This window comes from Mobula birostris, chromosome 15 (genome assembly GCF_030028105.1).
Source record: "Mobula birostris isolate sMobBir1 chromosome 15, sMobBir1.hap1, whole genome shotgun sequence".
Taxonomy (NCBI): Eukaryota; Metazoa; Chordata; class Chondrichthyes; order Myliobatiformes; family Myliobatidae; genus Mobula; species Mobula birostris.
In genome coordinates, this window is record NC_092384.1 from 51,287,031 (window position 1) to 51,306,560 (window position 19,530).

The following is a 19,530-nucleotide window of genomic DNA, read 5'->3' on the forward strand; positions in this document are numbered from 1 at the left end:
GTGTAAGTTCCAGTCCCGAGGAAGAGACTGACACTTAAATGGATTCTGAGGAAATGTGCATGACCGATGGAATTATGTATCCTCTTGGATATAAGAAGGACAAGACATCACACAGCATGATTCAAGAGAAGCAAAAAATTGATGCCTTGGTCAGTATTTGTTGCTCATTCAACTCAAAACAATCATTAGAACCATGTTAACCTCTGACTTTTTAAACATATCCTATATTCCATAATTTACACCTAGTTTCATTTAAAATAATTTCTATAATAATGGATAGAGAGGATCAGCACAGTAGCGTAGTGGTTAGTAAAACACTTTACAGTTCAGGCAATCTGCCTGTAAGGAGTTTGTACATTTGCCCTGTGACCACCTGGGTTTCCTCCGGGGTGCTTCGGTTTCCTCCTCGTAGCGGTTGGCAAGTTAATTAGTGATTGTAAATTGTCTCTTGATGAGGTCCAGATTAAATTAGGGGATGCTGAGCAGCATGGCTCAAGGGCTGGAAGGCCCTACTCCCCCCTGCATCTCAATACATAAACAAACAGTGAACAGCTGGCATTAGGATGTGATCAGTTTACAAGGAAGACGAACATGAATTTGGTATTAATCCTCCATACAACCAGTTTTTCAATTAACAAAGATCAAGAGTGCTTCCAATGTATGAATTTCACACCTTCAGTAAAGGACTTGTTTTGACACTGGTTTGCATCCCAGAACTACTACTGACCGACTTTTGTTCCGCATTAACCTGTAAAAAAAAAGAACAAAATATATAAGTAGCCGACCTCTAGTCCTATTCACTACCAGGGAGATCAAAAGCACTCAAACCAGGAGACTTAGAACTTAAGAATTAGATACCAGGCTAACACTAACATTAATAGGCTGGCTTAAGCATGGCATCTGATGACCTTTACTTTTCCAGAAACTGAGTTTAGTATAAACTAGGTTTCCTTAAATGACTAGCAGAAAAAGTATGTAGAAAGAACGAGCAACACACTTTCATAACAAATTCAGTATATTTCCTTCTTTGCTGAAATAGAAAGCAAGGGCTGACGTTAGAGTGTGACAGCTTCAAAATCATGCACTGGCAGTAACAAGGTGAATTGTGAAAGAAGACTAAAATGAAGCAAATTGCAAAGTGCAAAAACTATGGTAGGTGTATGCACCAACTAACTAACTCTGACATCAGAGATTTATGATGCAGGAAACAACTGTTTCACCCATCCTGTGTGCCAGACAATAAAACTATCCAACATAATTCCACTTTCCAGCACAAGGTCCATGTAATAGGTTATATATCCTTCATTAAGATGTTTTCGGTTATATGTCATTAGGTTATACATCCTCATTAAGATGTTTTAATCTATTTTATGTTCATTCTTGGGATAGATGTGGATGACAGGGTCATCACTCAGTGTCTTTGAGAAGCTTATTTTAGTGAGTTGTGGGAGGAAGTTTTACTACAACTGAGCAGTATGCTGGGTTACTTCAAATAGAAGTTAAAAGACAATCACAGTGCTAAAGTTAGGCCAGAGGGAATGTTTGCTGTTTCCCTTCACCTCATGATCCATATGAGTTTTTAAACAGCCCATCTGCTGTTTTCATTGTTACAAGTGTTAATACGAGTGAGTCATCTTTTATTCCTTAGTTGCACAAGTTAAAACTCCTTGACTGCTTTGATGGAATGCAATTAAACTGAAATAGGTTTCCTCGCTACTCACAGAATAAATCACTTCCTTGAATTCACAAAACTACTATAAAAACAAGATACTTCTATATGGAAGTTTTAATCACCTTTATGTTAGCTTATGTTGAGGATGCTTTAGCACAGATTTTATTAAACAATCTGCTTAGAAGATCATCAGGGTCGACCATGGATGTTGTGTGCCAGCTGTCTACGTGATACACAAGGCAAGGCCACACAATATGGACAGCAAGCTGTTGCGCATGTAGCAGGATCCCCCTCTCCAAGCAGCTGATGAACGAAAGAGCAATAGAGTTTGGTACCAGCAGCTTCGCAGGAGTTGCCAGTCAGCACTGAACTCAACGTAGGACTGCTTTTGGGGACTTCAGCTCTGGATTTCTCCCTTGGGCTTTACACCCAAAGTGGGCATAGCTGCAAGCCAGTGAAGGTTTGAATTAAGTTTTCCTTTACATAGGTGAGCTGCCAGCAATAGCTGACGAGCCCATCTGCCCAAAGTGACTAGTTTTAAGGTGCCAGTAGCCCACCTTTCAGTAGAAACTGTTCTGCCAGCTAAGCCACACATGAAGGTCAGGATCTACACATCTTGTACTACACTTTCACATTTCAGCTCTGATGAAATCAAGGGAATTTTGGAGACAAAATATTATGAGTTGTCTCTTCAACATGGTGGATGTGGCACTATCAAATGGGGCTAAATTTATCAACAATTATTTGTACAAATTCATTTGCGTCCTAACTTTAGCATGACCTCTGTATTGGTTCATCTCTGTTTCAAAACCTTGACTTTGTAACAATTCCACAGAAACTGGCTTGTTGAGTGCACATTAATTTGCTTTGAATTATTTAAAAAATATGGGTATCTGTGGTTTCTCATCAGAATCTTACAATGACACATATAGTATGTATGTATATAATGCCTCATTCAAAGGTCTTTTTACTAACACAGGGGAATATAGAACTGGTTTCTTCTCTCCCATCCTAATCAATGTACAATCTGTCCATCTCCAATCCTTTCTCTTTGCAGAAATCTATATACTACTGAAACTCTCATGCTCTGTCTGTCTGTTTGTGACCTCCAATTACCACAAATGGTGCATTACTGTGGCACTTTTTTTTTGGCTGAATTGAATTAAAATGCACTAATTTACAGAATGTAGGCAAAGTTCAGGGTTATATATTAGTATAAAATTGCTCATTCACCAAAATAAACAGGCTCCCTTTTAACCCGACAGCCAATCCGCCATCATGGAAATTGGGATGCGACAGCCCAATGCATGCGCACGGCCAGCCTCAGCAGCGACACCTACTGGAGCAAAAGGGCAGGGCAGCTCTATTTTGAGAGGTCACATTCTGCTAATCACCATCAGCAAGAGTTGGATTGGGACAGATCAAACTGCCACCCATCAATAACAGATAATTAAATCTTATTGTAATGACATACTTCGAGACACCCATAAAACCCTTTGCTGCAGTCAAAAGAGAGCGGTGACTACATCACGTCCATTTAGGAGAGCACCAAACACATCATCAAGAATAATCAGCATCCTTTGGTGTTACTGCTTCGTATCTTCTATCCAGCATCAGAGTAAAAAAAAATGGTCAGCCTAATTATGCCGCGTGGAAAGGGAAGGGGGGCATTATGGTCAAGAGATGACGCCAGACGTAGTCGAGAAGCAGCAAGGAGAAGGAGAGAACAAGAATCGGATGAGAGAAGAAGAGACAGAGGAGGAGAAGCCTGCACGTCTCCAGGATCAGAGACAAACAACAAACGGCAGAAGAGATGAAGAGATGGGGGATGAAAGGGCTGCATGTCTCCAGAATGACAACAAGAGGCACAGGGGTGGCAGAGCAACACTCACAACATGCTGGAGGAACTTAGCAGGTCGGGCAGCATCCATGGAAATGATCAGTCAACGTTTTGGGCAGGAACCCTTCACCAGGACTGAAGAGGGAGGAGGCAGAGGCCATATAAAGGAGGTGGGGGGAGGATGGGAAGGAGAAGGTGGGTAGGTACCAGGTGAAAAACCAGTAAGGGGAAAGGGGTGGGGGTGGGGGAGGGGAGGCAGAGAGGTGAGAGGCAGGAAAAGTGAAGAAGGGATAGGGGAAAGCACAATGGGTAGTAGAAGGAGGCGGAACCATGAGGGAGGTGATAGGGAGCTGGGGGAGGGGTCAGAGTGAAACAGGGATGGGGGAAGGGAGGGGGAGGGAATTACCGGAAGTTGGAGGTTCATGCCCAGGGGCTGGAGACTACCCAGACGGTATATGAGGTGTTTCTCCTCCAACCTGAGTTTAGCCTCATCCTGGCAGTAAAGGAGGCCACGTATGGACATATCTGAATGGGAATGTGAAGAAGAGTTGAAGTGGGTGGCGACTGGGAGATCCTGTCCGTTGTGGCGGACAGAGCAGAGGTGCTCGATGAAGTAGTCCCCCAATCTGTGTCGGGTCTCATTGATGTAGAGGAGACTGCACCGGGAGCACCGGATGCAATAGATGACCCCAACAGACTCACAGGTGAAGTGTTGCCTCACCTGGAAGGATTGTTTGGGGCCCTGAATGGTGGCAAGAGAGGAGGTGTAGGGACAGGTGTAGCACTTACGCTTACAGGGATAAGTGCCGGGTGGGAGATCCGTGGGGAGGGATGTGTGGACCAGGGAGTCGTGGAGCGAACAAGCCCTGTGGGAAGCGGAGAGGGGTGGAGAAGGAAAGATGTTTTTAGTGGTGGGGTCCTGTTGAAGGTGGTGGAAGTTGCAGAGGATAATGTGCTGGATCCAGAGGCTGGTGAGGTGGTAGGTGAGGACAAGGGGAACTCTGTCCCCGTTATGGTGACAGGAGGATGGGGTGAGGGCTGAAGTGTGGGAAATGGAGGAGATGCGGGTGAGGGCATCATTGATGATGGCAGAAGGGAAACCATGATCCTTAAAAAAAGAGGACATTTGAGATGTCCTGGATGGCAGGTAAGCCAGAAATGATGCCATCAAAAGTATCCTTCGTTAAACGAGGAGGAGCTATATTTGCTTTGCTACACGTCGTTCTTCTTTAATAAACTGAAGTTTACTACTTCAGTTTCCAAAGCAAAGCGATACCAATAGCATTCAGGAAAACTTAATGTTCATTCTGGTCACATCAGACTGCACTACCCTTCTCTCAAAGGATGCCCCAACGGGTCACCCCGTTGTCTAGTATTTATAGAAAATTAACAAAAAATCCAATGTTTCCCTACATATTATGACAATATGCAGAAGAAATTCCATTACACTTGTTCCTTATAACAAAATGTACAATACACTGATAAACTCAATGTACACATGAACAGTATGCTACCATAGTGATGATTGGTATAGTCTTCAATGGAACTCTCTCCTGCACATTGTTATACAAAAATACTAAAGCTGCTTGATGATAAAAGATATTTACTGTATCATTAATTTTCTAACTGCTGCCTCCTCAGCATGTGTCTGTCCACCATCCAAATCAGACTAATTTTTAGATAACCAATCCCCTTACTCTATACTAGCTGCTGAGTTGGTTGAAATCTACTTTTAATATAAAACATGGTGCCTGAAAGGCTTCAAAATTCTGTTTTTAAACCCAATTGTTTGAAGCTTGTTGTCTGGATCCAGCCAAGTTTTCATGAAGAATTACGTTTGTAAATAACATACAGAAACAGTTGTTAAAAATGCAGTCTCCACACACGTAGAGCCAAAAGAGGCATTCCTTCAAAATAATCACTTTACTCAGCTTCGGCACTCACCACTAATACGAGAACTCGAAGCTCAGGCCAGTGGGTTTCTGGTTCAATCTGCTGAGCGATGCTATCACTTCCATCTTCCTTCACTCCCATACTCCACTGAACAAACCCTCCATACATGCTTCTACATGCACTGCCTGAGCCCTGGCGAGCAATCTCTGAGAGCTCTCCTTCTAAACCAAACAACTTGGCAAGGGCATAAACTGCAAAAGAAAGTAATATTACTTAACATAAAACACCAAAATATACCAGCAATGGGTTGTGATCAGCAAATTCTACATACCAAAATATTAAAAGCAACAATTGAATCATCTCTTAATAAACTTGGACTTTAAAATTGCTGTCAACAACCAAAAAATCAATTTTCTCCTGCAGGCTCATAGCTGTAGTTCAAGGCCCACTGTCCAAAGCTCTGGCCTCTGCATAATCAAAGGTCTACAATGAATCTCCCAACTTACTTACCCAGACAAGCATAACCAGCTGCAGAGGATGCCAGACCTGCTGCTGTGGGGAAGTTATTTACAGAGTAGATATGTACTTTACAGTTGAGAGTTAACGTGTTGGAATTTTCATCTCCACTGTTTCTCCTTTTTCTTGCTAGACGACGGACTGGGAAGAGGAAAAAAGACAAGTTCTTGAGCATCTGCAAACCTCAATAGCTATGCAATTACAAAGCATTATTTTAATACTTTCAAAACCTGGCTTAAAAATTAACTGTGTCTGAAACTGTACTTCAAAAAAAAAATTAAAGCAACAAAAAGAGGATCATTCTAGAATTTCAGAAATTAAAAGAATGTTAACTGTGGACATAAATAAATAACAACATGCAAATGAAGACATAAATAAATAACAACCTAACAGAGTCCTTAAATGAGTGTAACTATCCCTTTTTGCTCAAGAGCCTGGTGGATGAGGGGTAGTAACTGTTCTTGAACCTGGTGGTGTGAGTCCTGAGGCTCTTGTACCTTCCACTCAATGCCAGCAGTGAGAAAAGAGCATGGCCTGGGTGGTGAGGATCTCGGATTATCGATGCTGCTTTTCAAGAGCCAACAAGATTGCTTCTGCTTTGGACCTGTTGCTTCAGTAGGCGAACTGGAGTGGATCCAAATCACTGCTGAGACAGGAGCTGATGTGCTTCAGCACCAGCCTCTCAAAACAATTCGTCACTATGAATGTAAGTGCCACTGGGCGACAGTCATTTAGACAGGTTACCACACTCTTCTTGCACATCGGTACAATTGCAGCCTGCTTGAAGCAGGTGGGTACCACACACTGCCAGAGCAAGAGGTTGAAGATACCCGAGAATACACTAGCCAGTTGGTCAGCACGGGTCTTCAGTACTCAGCCAGGTACTCTGTCCGGACCAGATGCATTCCTTGGATTCACTGTCTTGAGGCAGCCTGAACATCATCTTCAAATACTAAGACCAAATGATCACCGGGAGACATAGGGGTGCATGATGGTTCCTCCCCATTTTGGTGGTCAGAAAGTGCATTGAATTGAAGGAGTTATTCAATAAAGTGATGAATGAAGATGTTGGTGGAGAAGAACCAGTTAGACCAGTCTGGAAAGAAAGTAGTCTGACCTGACAAAGTGCTTCCAGCAATTTTAGTTTTTTTTTTGTCAATTGAGTGGAACGAACCTGAACTGCCTCTAATGCAAGTACTCCAGACATCGCACCTCTCCTGGAAGTTCCGGGAGTCTCCCACATATCGATAGTGGTTCCCTGACCCCTGGAAATGATATACAATATCCCGGAAATAGATTCTTTTTGAGAGGGAGAGGGAGAGCGAACATCCTGATTGGTCTCTCTTCATGCTAAGAGTGGTCCCCAACCACCAGGTAGCGAGGAAACAATATGATTTGGCGACATGAAACGATATGAGTCAGCTGCACCTTTCCTCATTCCCTGTCACGCACTGCTGAATTTTAATGTACCAGAGGTCATCAGTGACTCAAGACGTGCAAAGGAATGGGTCCATGACGCATTTGTGAATGATTCCAGTCAATCTCCCATGTCAGCACAGGAAAAAGATCAACTCCTCGAGCTTGCAAATGACGGTGGGCTGAAAAGGATGTTTGAAATAACATCTCTGCCGGCATTCTGGATCAAAGTCAAGGCTGAATATCCTGAGATAGCCACGAAAGCACTGAAAACGTTGCTTCCATTTCCAACATATTTCTGCAAAGCGGAGTTTTCTGCAATGAATGCAACAAAAACTAAATTGCGGAATAGACTGGACATAAGGAACCCCCTTCGAGTATCGCTGTCTCCCATCATCCCTCAATAGGACCGCGTTGTTGCAGGAAAACAAGCCCAGGGCTCCCACTGATTCAGCGGTATTGGTGTGTTGCAATGATTTTATATGTTCATATGGGGAAAATATGTGCTGTGTGTTTAATATCCAAATGTTACTTAAAATGTTATGATGCTATTGACTTATAAGTGACTTGTAAGTGGCTCTCCTTTGGATCGGGACTACAGAGCGTCGTGGGAGCTGATTTCTGAAGAAAGGCAGTTTTTTAAAAAACTTCTTCGAGTGCAAGAAGGGCGAGACTGCGCAGGCGCGTGACGTCAGCAGGACCGCGCGGAGAGTTTAAAAAGGAGACCACCCTATACAGCGGGCAGCTGTCGGAGCGGGCAGCAGAGTGAGTGGGAGCAGAGTGTAGGGCTTTGGCTTCAACGGGCTTCGGCGGTAAACGGGAAGAGGCGAGAGCAAAGCGCCAACTCTTTTTTTTTCTTCCCCCCCCCCACCCCTTTCGCGAATCGGCCCGGACAGACAGGAACAGCAGGGCTCTCACAGCTAACGGTACGAGATAACAATTTAAAAAGTTCGTCTGTTTGGTGAGGTAAGTAGGTGAGTACACTTATTTTTCCTGTTTCATTCCTGTAGAATTAGATAGCATGCCTGCAGGGTTAGTGCTTTGTTCAGAGTGTCAGATGTTTGAATCCTGGGAGACCTCCAGCCTCCCTGATGGCCACACCTGCGCCAGGTGCACCGAGATGCAGCTCCTCAGAGACCGTGTTAGGGATCTGGAGCTGCAGCTTGATGACCTACTGCTTATCAGGGAAAGTGAAGAGGTGATAGACAGGAGCTACGGGGAGGTAGTCATCCCTAGGCTACAGGGGTCAGAAAACTGGGTCACTGTCAAGAGAGGGAAGGGAAATGCCCGGATAGTGGAGAGCACCCCTGTGGCTGTCCCCCTCAGCAACAAATATCTTGTTCTGGATGCTGTTGAGGGGGATGACCTGACGGGGGATGCCCACGGTGACCGGGTCTCTGGCACTGAGCCTGGCACTGTTGTGCAGGAGAAAAGGAAGGAGAAGAGAAATGCGGTAGTCGTGGGGGATTCCATAGTCAGGGGAACAGACAGCAGATTCTGTGAGCCTGATAGAGATACCTGCATGGTGTGTTGCCTCCCAGGTGCCAGGGTACGGGATGTCTCAGATCGGGTCCTGAATATTCTAAAGGGGGAGGGTGAGCAGCCAGTTGTCTTGGTACATGTTGGTACCAATGACATAGATAGGACAAAGGAGGAGGTCCTGAAGAGAGATTTCCAGGAGTTAGGAAGGAAGCTGAGAAGCAGGACCTCCAGGGTAGTAATCTCGGGATTGCTACCTGTGCCACGTGCTAGCGAGGGCAAGGGTAGTCGGATCAGGCAGATGAATGCGTGGCTGAGAGACTGGTGCAGGGGGCAGGGCTTCAGATTCTTGGATAATTGGGATCTCTTCTGGGGGAAGTATGACCTGTTCAAAAAGGACAGGTTACACCTGAACCCGAAGGAGACCAATATCCTGGCGGGAAAGTTTAATAGAGCTGTTAGGGAGGGTTTAAACTAATTTGGCAGGGGGATGGGAACCAGAATGATAGAGCAGAGGAAGGGGAAAACAGAAATATATCTAAGATAGTGAGCAGTAAAGATGTCAGGAAAGACAGGCAGGTGATGGGGCAAATTTGTAGCCATTGGGATGAGTTGCAGTGTAATAAAGTTGCAATGTAATAAAGTTGCAGTGAAATCAAAGCAAAAAATATCAAATACTGGTCTTAAGGTGTTGTACTTAAATGCACGCAGCATAAGGAATAAGGTGGATGATCTTGTTGTACACCTACAGATTGGCAGGTATGATATTGTGGCCATCACTGAGACCTGGCTAAAGGATGCACGTCTCTGGGAGCTGAACGTCCAAGGATACACGGTGTATCGGAAGGATAGGAAGGTAGGCAGAGGGGGAGGCGTGGCTTTATTGGTAAGAAATGATATTAAATCATTAGAAAGAGATGATATAGGATCGGAAGGTGCAGAATCTTTATGGGTTGAGCTAAGAAATAGCAGGGGTAAAAGGACCCTGATGGCAGTTATTTATAGGCCTCCAAACAGCTGCAGGAATGTGGACTACAAATTACAACTGGAAATAGAAAAGGCTTGTCAGAAGGGCAATGTTATGATAATTGTGGGGGATTTTAACATGCGAGTAGATTGGGAAAATCAGGTCAGCACTGGATCTCAAGAGAGAGAATTTGTAGAATGTCTGCGAGATGGCTTTTTAGAACAGCTTGTTGTTGAGCCTACTAGGGGATCGGCTGTACTGGATTGGGTATTGTGTAATGAACTGGAGGTGATTGGAGAGATTGAGGTGAAGGAACCCTTAGGAGGCAGCGATCATAACATGATTGAGTTCACTGTGAAATTAGAAAAAGGGAAGCCGAAATCTGATGTGTCGGTATTTCAGTGGAGTAAAGGAAATTACAGTGGCATGAGAGAGGAACTGGCCAAAGTTGACTGGAAAGAGACACTGGCGGGAAAGACGGCAGAGCAGCAGTGGCTGGAGTTTATGCGAGAAATGAGGAATGTGCAAGACAGGTATATTCCAAAAAAGAAGAAATTTTCGAGTGGAAAAAGGATGCAACCGTGGTTGACAAGAGAAGTCAAAGCCAAAGTTAAAGCAAAAGAGAGGGCATACAAGGAAGCAAAAATTAGTGGGAAGAGAGGGGATTGGGAAGTTTTTAAAACCTTACAAAAGGAAACCAAGAAGGTCGTTAAGAGAGAAAAGATTAACTATGAAAGGAAGCTAGCAAATAATATCGAAGAGGATACTAAAAGCTTTTTCAAGTATTTAAAGAGTAAAAGACAGGTGAGAGTAGATATAAGACCGATAGAAAATGATGCTGGAGAAATCGTAATGGGAGATGAGGAGATGGCAGAGGAACTGAACAAGTATTTTGCATCAGTCTTCACTGAGGAAGACAGCAGTATACCGGACACTCAAGGGTGGCAGGGAAGAGAAGTGTGCATAGTCACAATTGCAACAGAGAAAGTACTCAGGAAGCTGAATAGGCTAAAGGTAGATAAATCTCCTGGACCAGATGGAATGCACCCTCGTGTTCTGAAGGAAGTAGCTGTGGAGATTGCGGAGGCATTAGTGATGATCTTTCAAAAGTCGATAGATTCTGGCATGGTTCCGGAAGACTGGAAGATTGCAAATGTCACTCCGCTATTTAAGAAGGGGGCAAGGAAGCAAAAAGGAAATTATAGACCTGTTAGCTTGACATCCATGGTTGGGAAGTTGTTGGAGTCGATTGTCAAGGATGAGATTACAGAGTACCTGGAGGCATATGACAAGATAGGCAGAACTCAGCAAGGATTCCTTAAAGAAAAATCCTGCCTGACAAACCTATTACAATTTTTTGAGGAAATTACCAGTAGGCTAGACAAGGGAGATGCAGTGGATGTTGTATATTTGGATTTTCAGAAAGCCTTTGACAAGGTGCCACACATAAGGCTACTTAACAAGAGCCCATGGAATTACGGGAAAGTTACATACGTGGATAGAGCGTTGGCTGATTGGCAGGAAACAGAGAGTGGGAATAAAGGGATCCTATTCTGGTTGGCTGCCGGTTACCAGTGGTGTTCCGCAGGGATCAGTGTTGGGGCCGCTTCTTTTTACATTGTACATCAACGATTTAGATTATGGAATAGATGGCTTTGTGGCTAAGTTTGCTGACGATACGAAGATAAGTGGAGGGGCCGGTAGTGCTGAGGAAACGGACAGTCTGCAGAGAGACTTGGATAGATTGGAAGAATGGGCAGAGAAGTGGCAAATGAAGTACAATGTTGGAAAGTGTATGGTTATGCACTTTGGCAGAAAAAATAAACGGGCAGACTATTAGTTAAATGGGGAAAGAATTCAAAGTTCTGAGATGCAATGGGACTTGGGAGTCCTCGTACAGGATACCCTTAAAGTTAACCTCCAGGTTGAGTCAGTAGTGAAGAAGGCGAATGCAATGTTGGCATTCATTTCTAGAGGAATAGAGTATAGGAGCAGGGATGTGATGTTGAGGCTCTATAAGGCGCTAGTGAGACCTCACTTGGAGTACTCTGGGCAGTTTTGGTCTCCTTATTTAAGAAAGGATGTGCTGATGTTGGAGAGAGTACAGAGAAGATTCACTAGAATGATTCCGGGAATGAGAGGGTTAACATATGAGGAACGTTTGTCCGCTCTTGGACTGTATTCCTTGGAGTTTAGAAGAATGAGGGGAGACCTCATAGAAACATTTCGAATGTTAAAAGGCATGGACAGAGTGGATGTGGCAAAGTTGTTTCCCATGATGGAGGAGTCTAGTACGAGAGGGCATGACTTAAGGATTGAAGGGCGCCCTTTCAGAACAGAAATGCGAAGAAACTTTTTCAGTCAGAGGGTGGTGAATCTCTGGAATTTGTTGCCACGGGCAGCAGTGGAGGCCAAGTCATTGGGTGTATTTAAGGCAGAGATTGATAGGTATCTGAGTAGCCAGGGCATCAAAGGTTATGGTGAGAAGGCAGGGGAGTGAGACTAAATAGGAGAAAATGGATCAGCTCATGATAAAATGGTGGAGCAGACTCAATGGGCCGAATGGCCTACTTCTGCTCCTTTGTCTTATGGTCTTATAATTCAGTGGTCCCCAACCTCCGGGCCGCGAAGAATACAGCGGTGGCTGGAACGCACCCAGCACATCTTTAAGAAAAAAAGCCGACTTCCGGTGAGGCATGAGGCAAGATGGTAGCACAGCATCAAGCGCTGACATACAACCCTCCTTTTTCAAGTTCTTCAGGGTTCATAGACAGTCTTAGTACAAGGTTGACTTGGAGAAAGGTCTAACTAAAGACATGGCTTCAAAAAAAGATCCAAATTCAACCAGGAAACAAGATACCAGCAGATGACACCAAGCTAGCGATTCATCCGCAGAAATAGCTATGCTAATTAAACAAATAATGGCAACGGAGATGGAATCGCTGCAAGAAACGGTAGCACACATGCTAAAGGAGTTACTGGAAAAGGCTCTCGACCTCATACAGAAGCATATGGCAGAGAATGGCAACATTCTCCAGTCGTTTAAGGAGCAAGCGGACACTCACGCTAAAAAATTTAACACGGTCTTCAGTAAAATAGACAACATTCAGGTTTGCTTACGCAAGAATGAGAAAGTTACTAACTCCTGTCTCGCGGAGGTGACTAAGATATGGAAAAAGTTAAATGACTTGGAGGACAGATCCAGGAGAAACAGTGTGCGGGTGGTCAACTTACCGACAGGCACTGAGGGCGACGATCCAAGAGGTTACCTCCAGAAGATGCCGCCTAATTGGATTCCAGCGCTCAAGAATTCCCACAGCACTCCATTGGAGATCGACAGAGCACATAGGATCTTTCCCAACAACACCTCAAGACCGCGGACCATGATTTTTAAGCTTCTACGGTACACCGACTGGCAGGCTATCCTGGCGGGTGCGAGGAAAGCCAAACCTACTCTCCCTGATGGCACCCAGCTGCAGTTCTTTGCCAACTACAAGCCCCGGCACGATGCAGGAATGGCAGGGATACAAGGAGATCCATGCTAATCGACAGAAGGGGATCGACTCATTCCTCATATACCCAGCAATTTTGAAAGTGAATATCAAGGGCATGAAGATGTCGTTTAACTCGGCAGAGGAAGCGAAAGAAGCTCTGAAATCATCGGTGCTGGGAGATATGGAAGACCATGGGCAAAGTCCACACGCCCCTTGGGAGGAGGTGTAACGGCATCAAGAGCTCAGACTAGCCTGTATGTGCAACCTAACAGGCACGGGCAAGTTAACATTCTAGGTGTGAAGTTTTCTGGTTATTCTTTTATTGGAAAGTCATTCATTGCACCTTTATATTTAGTTAATTAAGGGGCCAATTTGTTTCTGACTATTGCAGGTCAGAGTTTTAAGGTAATATTCAATATACCCAAAATGTAATACTTCGTCAAGAATGAAGCTGAAAAACAACAGGTTGTTCTGACTAACTTTAGAATGTTATGTCTCCAGTAGACTTGTTTACATTACTGGGAACCAGATAAGACATCATTGGCGCTATTGCTAAGCAACGGTCTATTGAAGCGACAGTTTCTTGCAAGGTAGCTATTGGGATCTTGAATACGTGTTACTGTATACTATATTTGAGATGGAAATGATTTTACTTATATAGGTTAACCTTATATAGGTTTCTTTTCTCTTGTCTCTTTGATATGATTGTCTATGAGAACTGCTTTGCCTTTCTAATTTGTTGGTGCTGGAAAGGGGGCGGTTGATGTCAGTGTTCAGTGTCTGACATTGTTAAGTGACACTCACAGATGTTACAAAGCAAAGGGTTGAATGGGAGGGGTGGGGGTGGGAAGGGAGTAACTCAGGGCTCCACCACCAACTTACAACAACAGATCCAGGGGAAGATGAGCAACAAAGATAAAATAGAAAATCTTACTATTGTATCATTTAATGTTAGAGGATTAAACTCTCCCTACAAGCGTTCAAAGGTTTTAGATTTCTTACGCAGAAAGAAAACAGATATTGCGCTGTTACAGGAAACACATCTTACACCTAATGACATTCCCAGGGTTCAAAACTGTTTTTATAAACCCATTGTGGCATCAGCTGATGGTACTCGTACAAAAGGCGTTATGATAGTAATGAGACGTAATATTAATGTATCAATTGAAAGGACGGGCGCCGACAATAAAGATGTCTAGGTTTTGCTGCACATCCATTCAGGGTAAAAAAGTTGCATTCATTAGCCTATATGCTCCAACTATATTCGAGATTGAATTTTTTCCCTCAATTACCTTACAATTACTGTAGTTAAATGACTACGTTGGTTCAGACATGAATGCTTTGGTAAACATTAACCTCAATAAATCTTCCTCAACTATATCAAGCTCTCAAGAATCTGCTTCCAAAGCACTTAACCTTTTTCTAACGGATTTAAATTTAACGGATATGCGGAGGGTGCATAATCCATCTGCTAAAGACTATACCTTCTTCTCCACAAGACATAAAACTTTCTCTCAGATAGATTACATTCTTATATCCTCCGGTCTGCTGCCTTTAGTAAACTCAATAGAATTTTTGCCCAGACACCTATCTGATCACAACCCAGTCATATCTACTTTTAATTATGGCAAAATTAAAAATAAGGCTACTAGGTGGAGGTTTAGCTCCACCCTTCTAAAAAACGATGAATTTCAATCACAACTGAGAACAAAACTGACAGAATTTATAAATTTAAATAAAAATAGTGCCTCAGATGTGACAGTGATTTGGGCCTCCATCAAGGGTTTCTTACGAAATAACGCCATATGGTTCAGTTCCCATCTACATAAAAGCCGGCTTCAAAAGATTTCCACCTTAGAAGAAGAATGTAAGGTTTTGGAAAATTATCTCAAAGAGACATACACCATAACAAAAGAAAACGAGCTCAAAACAAAACAAGCAGAATTAAATGATTTATTAAGAGACAGGGCAGAATATATGATCCATGTAACCAAACATAAGTATTACGCAGAAGGCAGCAGATGGAGCCATCTTTTAGCTCTAACGCTCCAAACAACAGGAAACTAAAAGGTCTATACCAGCGATTAGATGTGCTAAACATGGAGTAGTATCTTCAACAGAGGAAATAAACAAGACATTCAAGAATTACTTTAAAGAATTGTATACAAGTGGCTCAGTTCCTTCTGAGAATGACTTCACAGATTTTTTTTTAGTGGATTAGACCTCCCTACGTTGTCACTAGAGGACACCAAAATACTAGACTCTCCTATTACACTGGATGAGCTACTCAAAGCAGTTAAAGCTACAAATAAGGGCCATACGCCAGGCATAGATGGCATACCTGTGGAACTTTACCTAGCACCTTGGGATATTCTTGGATCAGTATGGTTAGAAAAGTTAAGATGCTTTTGGAAATGGCGCTTTCCATAGAGACCTAAACACAGCCCTGATCACAGTTATACCTAAGCCCAGTAAGGACCCCTTGGAGTATGCCAATTACCGTCCAATCTCCTTGATAAATGCCGACCTCAAAGATATTTTCCAAAGTCTTAGCCAGTAGACTTGAGATAGTAGTTGGGAAAATAATTAGCCCAGATCAAATGGGCTTTATCAAGGGGCGTCTCGCATCTGATAATATTCACCTGTTCTTACACGTACTGAGTGCAACACATAAAATCCCGCCTGCCTGTGGCCTGCTATTTCTAGATGCTGAAAAAGCACTCAATCACCTTGAATGGCCATATCTTTGGAGAGTTCTAAAAAAAATTTAAGTTCGGCGATAAATTTATCAATATGATTCAAACACTGTATGTTAATCCTTCAGCCTGGGTATGTGTGGGAGGAGGTTTCTCAGAGTTATTTGACATAGGACGGGGCACACGACAAGGGGACCCTTTGTCTCCTTTAATTTTTACTATATCTATTGAACCGCTTGCACACTTAATTAGAAACTCTCCTCAGATCTCCCCTATTACAATAGGTACAACATCGCATTCAATATCACTTTACGCGGATGACACACTAGTTTAAATGGCAAATGTTGAACAAACTCTCCTCTATGTTTTAGAAACACTGGAGCAATTTGGATTTCTTTCAGGATACAAAGTTAATTTGTTAAGATCAGCACTGATGCTGATTAATACAGATAAAAGTAAGATGTCTCTTCCTCCCCAGATTGAAGTTACAAATGAAGTCCTCTACTTGGGTATTAAAGTTAAACTTCCCTATCATCTGTGGCTAAAACAAATTACTCTAATTCTGAAAAAAATAGAAGAAGATATTAATAGATGGAGACACCTGCCAGCATCAGTCCCGGCCCGTATAGCGGTCATTAAAATGAACATCTTACCCTGCATTAATTTTATCAGCTCAATGATCCCACTTGCACCTCCAGCAGGATATTAGCAAAAACTGGACTCCTTACTACGATACTATGTTTGGAATGGTAAAAGACCCAATGTAAAATGGTCAGCTCTACAATTCAAAAAGTCGAATGGCGGATTGGCATGTCCAAATTTTAAATTGTATCACTGGGCATTTGTACTAAAAAGTCTTAGCTATTGGATGAAGGAGGATAAAGTTTCGTCCTGGAAAAATATAGAACAAGAGCTAATAGCACCAATAAGGTTGAAGGACCTTCTCCTTATAGGTATGTCTACCAAAAAATGTGATTTGTATTACGGTCCAATTTTAACCCATATACCACAAGTGTTTAGAGCAGCAGAAAAATTCCTAAAATTTAAAAGCGTATGGTGCAAATCATCTCCATTATGGAACAGCAATCGTTTTCTACCTGGGGGGAAACCACTCATTAACAGAACTTGGGAGGATAAAGGTATTACTACTCTTCAAGATATTAATGGGGCAAGTACTATCCTTGACTTTCAAGAACTGATATCTCGATATAATATTGATAAACACTCTCTTTTCTTCTACTTTCAAGTAAACTCAGCTTGTAAAGCCTACGGTGTTCCCTAGGGGTCAGATTTAAAGGACCATCCCATTTTAAGTTGGATACAGAGTGCTCCAGGATGGATAATGTCATATATCCATGATAAATTAAACTCCCAGAATTATATGCCCACATCGGGAATGTAAGCTTGGGATAGGGACGTATCTGAATTGGGCCAAGTCTTAGACTGGGATGCCATTTGGGATAATGCTGCCGGTGCTTTGAAAAACCCAAATCATCGGTATATACACTTGAAATTTTGTCATAGAGCATATTTAACAGCGAGAATTAGACATCAAATGGGACTGGTTCCTGACCCATATTGCTCATTTTGCTCCCATGGAGCCATTGGCTCTTTTATACATGTTGTATGGGAATGTCCAGGGGTTTTTGGTTTGTGGGGGAAGGTTATCAGTACTCTTACAGAACCAACAGGGGTACAATTACCAATGGACCCCGCTGTACATCTTCTAAATGATGACTCCCACCTTTCCCTTACGGAAAAAACACGCAAAATCTGGCTGGCAGGCCTGACTGCAGCTACGAAGATTGTAGTCCAGCATTGGAAACCTCTCCATGATATTTCAAATACTCACTGTCTTCGGAGCTTTTTGGACATTTCTTACCTGGAACTTTCATCAGCAAGGGTAAATGATGCACGAGCAAACACAATCATAATGTGGACAAATTTGATATCTAACTTATAATATCTTTTGTTAAAATAGGAATGCTTTGTTTGTGTATGTACAATTCAGTTGATTGGTGGAGGGGAGAAGGATGGGGGGGAGAGAGGGGTGGAGCGAGGATAGTGATGAAGGTTGGGGGGTAGCTGGGTTAAACAGTCAAAATGTAATTGGCAACTGGTTGTATTGAATGTAATTTGTTGGTGTTGCAATAAAAAAATTAATAATAAAAAAAAGAAAAAATACCAAAATAAACAAGCTAATTGATTAGGTGCTGCCCGGCATGTAAATGTCGGCCCAGATCAGAGGTGATTGCCGATTGCGTTGTCTCTGATCTGGGCCAACATTTACCCCGGGCAGCACCTAATCAATTAGATTGTTTATTTCGGCTTTTTTCTTAAAGATGTGCTGGGTGCATTCTAACTACCGCTGTATTCTTCACAGCCCGGCGGATTGGGACCACTGTTATAATTGACTAATCACTACATTCGTGCGAGGAAAATATGCGCTGTGTGTTTAATATTAAATTCGTTAGATAAACCCCTTTAGAAACAAAATTGAGTGTATTAGCCACTTAAAGTGACTTTCACCTATATTCCAGTCGCGTTTAACACCCACCCCCCCACCCCCACCCCACCCGGGTCGGCCAGTCCGCAAGAATATTGTCAATACTAAACCGGTCCGCGGTGCAAAAAAGGTTGGGGACCCCTGATTTAAACTAGCCGGCTGGCTGCCAAGGTGCTACACTATTGATGTCCTACGTGATGAGGCCAAACTCCCTGTAGACTTGCTTAAAGTTGTAATAGAATAAACATGATAAGTACATATTTTAATGTCACATTTGCTGCATATACCCAACTTAGTTTACAGATTAGACAAAAATCACTAAACAAAGTATTACATACACCCTTGGAGAGGTCAACTGGCGGGAGGGGGGGGGCGGGGGTGCTACCTCCCTGAAATGGTGGGGCTATCTCCCTGAAATGAGTTTTTGCAGGGTGGGATGTCTGTAATTCCTTCCTTAACTGATCAGAACGAAGCAGCTCATTTGAGATCTGAGCAAAATCCAATACAGTCAGAGTAGGATTTGCCTACTTTTACACTCCCTCCTCTTTGTATTAAAAGTGAGCATCTGGAAATGGTATTATGATTTTACCTAGTTTCAAAACATCTTAATTTGAGCAATATCCTGTACAGTCAAGGTAAGATTTTCCCATCTTTACACTGCATTCACTTTCTATTAAGATCAGCATCAAAAACTGTACTATAATTTTAACTAGAGCACCAAACATCTCCACCTGCTTACCCCCAAAAGTGTCCTTGATAGCTTTTAACAACACTCAGTTGTTTCAGATAAAGCAGAAAGTGCAATGTATTGTACCAGCACTAGATAGAACAGGGGTCCCCAACTTTTTTTGCTCCGCAGACCGGTTTAGTATTGACAATATTCTTGCGGACCAGCCAACTGGGGGGGGGGGGGTGTTCAAGTAGGGTTAAACCCACCTCAACACGTCTTTTACAGTTAGGATTGCCAACTTTCTCACTCCCAAATTTTCAGTTTTATTTTCAGTTTTATGTGTTAGTTGGTATGATTTGGTAGGTTATTTTTTGGGTCTGG

At 42.9% G+C, this 19,530-nt stretch overlaps 1 protein-coding gene across 1 annotated transcript in view; it reads right to left on the bottom strand.

Annotated features, from left to right (window-relative positions):
• mvda (mevalonate (diphospho) decarboxylase a) overlaps window positions 1-19,530 on the bottom strand; it is a 46,173-nt gene that overhangs the window by 16,674 nt on the left and 9,969 nt on the right. Inside the window, exons 4-6 of the mRNA XM_072279767.1 lie at window positions 5,916-6,062; window positions 5,457-5,656; window positions 674-748 (exon numbers count right to left, since the gene is read on the bottom strand). Coding sequence (XP_072135868.1) covers window positions 674-748; window positions 5,457-5,656; window positions 5,916-6,062 — 422 coding nt within the window. The remainder of the gene's footprint in view (window positions 1-673; window positions 749-5,456; window positions 5,657-5,915; window positions 6,063-19,530) is intronic.